Genomic DNA, 1,785 nt, shown 5'->3' on the forward strand with positions numbered 1-1,785 from the left:
CAGTTTAGCTAAAAGTTTAAAGTTTAGTTTAAAACAAAGGCAAGGAAGAAAACGTTACATGTGCATTTATTTTTAACTAAACTTTAAGGCAGCGCAAGCATGCAACACATAGAAATAAAAAGACTTGTTGGACAAAATTATAAAAAATAATCCACTTTAAGCATTCAAGAGACCCAAATGCATGTACAAGTAATAACTATGTAAAATAGAAATTAAAAAAAAATTTAAATTATGTGTTAAAATATATAATTTATTGGAACTAAGCTGGAAAAATAAATATGAAGGTCAATCAAATTATAAAACATAAGGTAAAGTTCTCCTTTTTAATTTGTTTGGTGCATTTAAATGTACCGTATTTATTCATGTATAATACGATGTCAAGTATAATACGATCATCATTTTTGAGCTTAAAAAGCATAAAAAAATCTAATCACCAATAACCCGTGTATAATACGACCCCCTATTTTATGGATGATTTTTAGGATTAAATTTCTAGTTTTATAAATGAATAAATACAGTATTTATTTATTTAAAGGTTCATTTATCTATTTCTGCTTTTATTTCTAATTACGTCAGTTTCGGTCCTCCATACTGCAGAACTTGGAAGAGGTAGTTCAGTGACAGAATCAGGTGTGTTGGAGCAGGGAAAAAATGTACAACATGCAGGGCTGCGGCCCTCGAGGACCAGGATTGCCCACCCCTGATCTAATCTGTTGCGTAGTCCTGAAGGAAGTTCATCTGTTATCTAAAGCAAACAAACAAAATGTTTCCCTGCGCAGAAGCTTGACTCGCTGCTGGAGGCTGTGGACCGAGGAGAAGCAGTAGTGCTGAGCTCATTACCTCCTCCTCCTGGTGAGTGCAACAAATACTACTACAGATACTGTACTGTAATAACGTTTGGGACTACTTTCCCACTCTTTTTTGACAGACATAAATTAATTTTTAATAAATTTGATTAAGGCGTTCTTAAACAAGTAAAATAATCTGTAGAAGTTCCTGAATCCCTCAGATCAAGTTTCAGCCATGTGCACGACTCAAGCACTTGACAGTTTTCAGAGGTGGGTCTGAGCCAGGACAGGACATAGGACACCCCAGGTCCACATGAGACAAACAGTTTACAGTTTAGAGTTGCCACTGAATCTAACATTCATGTTTTTGGACACTGAAAGGAAACGGCAAAGTCCTCTCAAAGTCTCCAACCAGGTGTCAAACTATGGGCCTTCTTGCTGTGAGTCAACAAACTAACTGTGCAGCCCATTGTTAGTGGGAAGTCCTTGTTGAATCAGACTCAGTTGTGTGTTTCTCTCAATGATTCTCTGCCTTGTAATACAAAATCTGTTTTTGTGCATCACAGACATGTTAAGAGTTACAAAGTCTTTACACTTCTCTGATAACTTGCAGGAGATGTGGTAGAAAAATGTTCTGCACCCGTTCCTCAGCAGGCTTCATCCAATCCTGCTGCTCCTGCTGCTCCTGCTGCTCCTGCACCCACAGGTGAAGCTTTTTTGTTTCCCTATATATTTACTTTATAAATATTTTCTATAATGTGATACTTTTTGTTTTACCTTTTTTATTTTATATAATGATCCAAACTAGTTTCAAGGCACATTTTGGAAGAATTAAAGGGATCCACGATTAGTTGTAACATTAAACTTTATTTGATAAACATTTATTTTAACTGTAAAATAAAGACTGTAAAAATACTGTAGAATGTTTAGTTTTGTAAATGTTTTAAAATATATTTTAACACGGACAGAGCCATCTTATTTACACGCAAAGCATTCT

At 35.1% G+C, this 1,785-nt stretch overlaps 1 protein-coding gene across 1 annotated transcript in view; it reads left to right on the forward strand.

The window, feature by feature from the left end:
* The window catches only part of cc2d1a (coiled-coil and C2 domain containing 1A), a 35,063-nt gene that overhangs the window by 5,322 nt on the left and 27,956 nt on the right, over positions 1–1,785 (forward strand). Inside the window, exons 8-9 of the mRNA XM_014026859.1 lie at positions 780–852; positions 1,402–1,494. Coding sequence (XP_013882313.1) covers positions 780–852; positions 1,402–1,494 — 166 coding nt within the window. The remainder of the gene's footprint in view (positions 1–779; positions 853–1,401; positions 1,495–1,785) is intronic.

Source organism: Austrofundulus limnaeus, unplaced genomic scaffold (genome assembly GCF_001266775.1).
Source record: "Austrofundulus limnaeus strain Quisiro unplaced genomic scaffold, Austrofundulus_limnaeus-1.0 Scaffold597, whole genome shotgun sequence".
Taxonomy (NCBI): domain Eukaryota; kingdom Metazoa; phylum Chordata; class Actinopteri; order Cyprinodontiformes; family Rivulidae; genus Austrofundulus; species Austrofundulus limnaeus.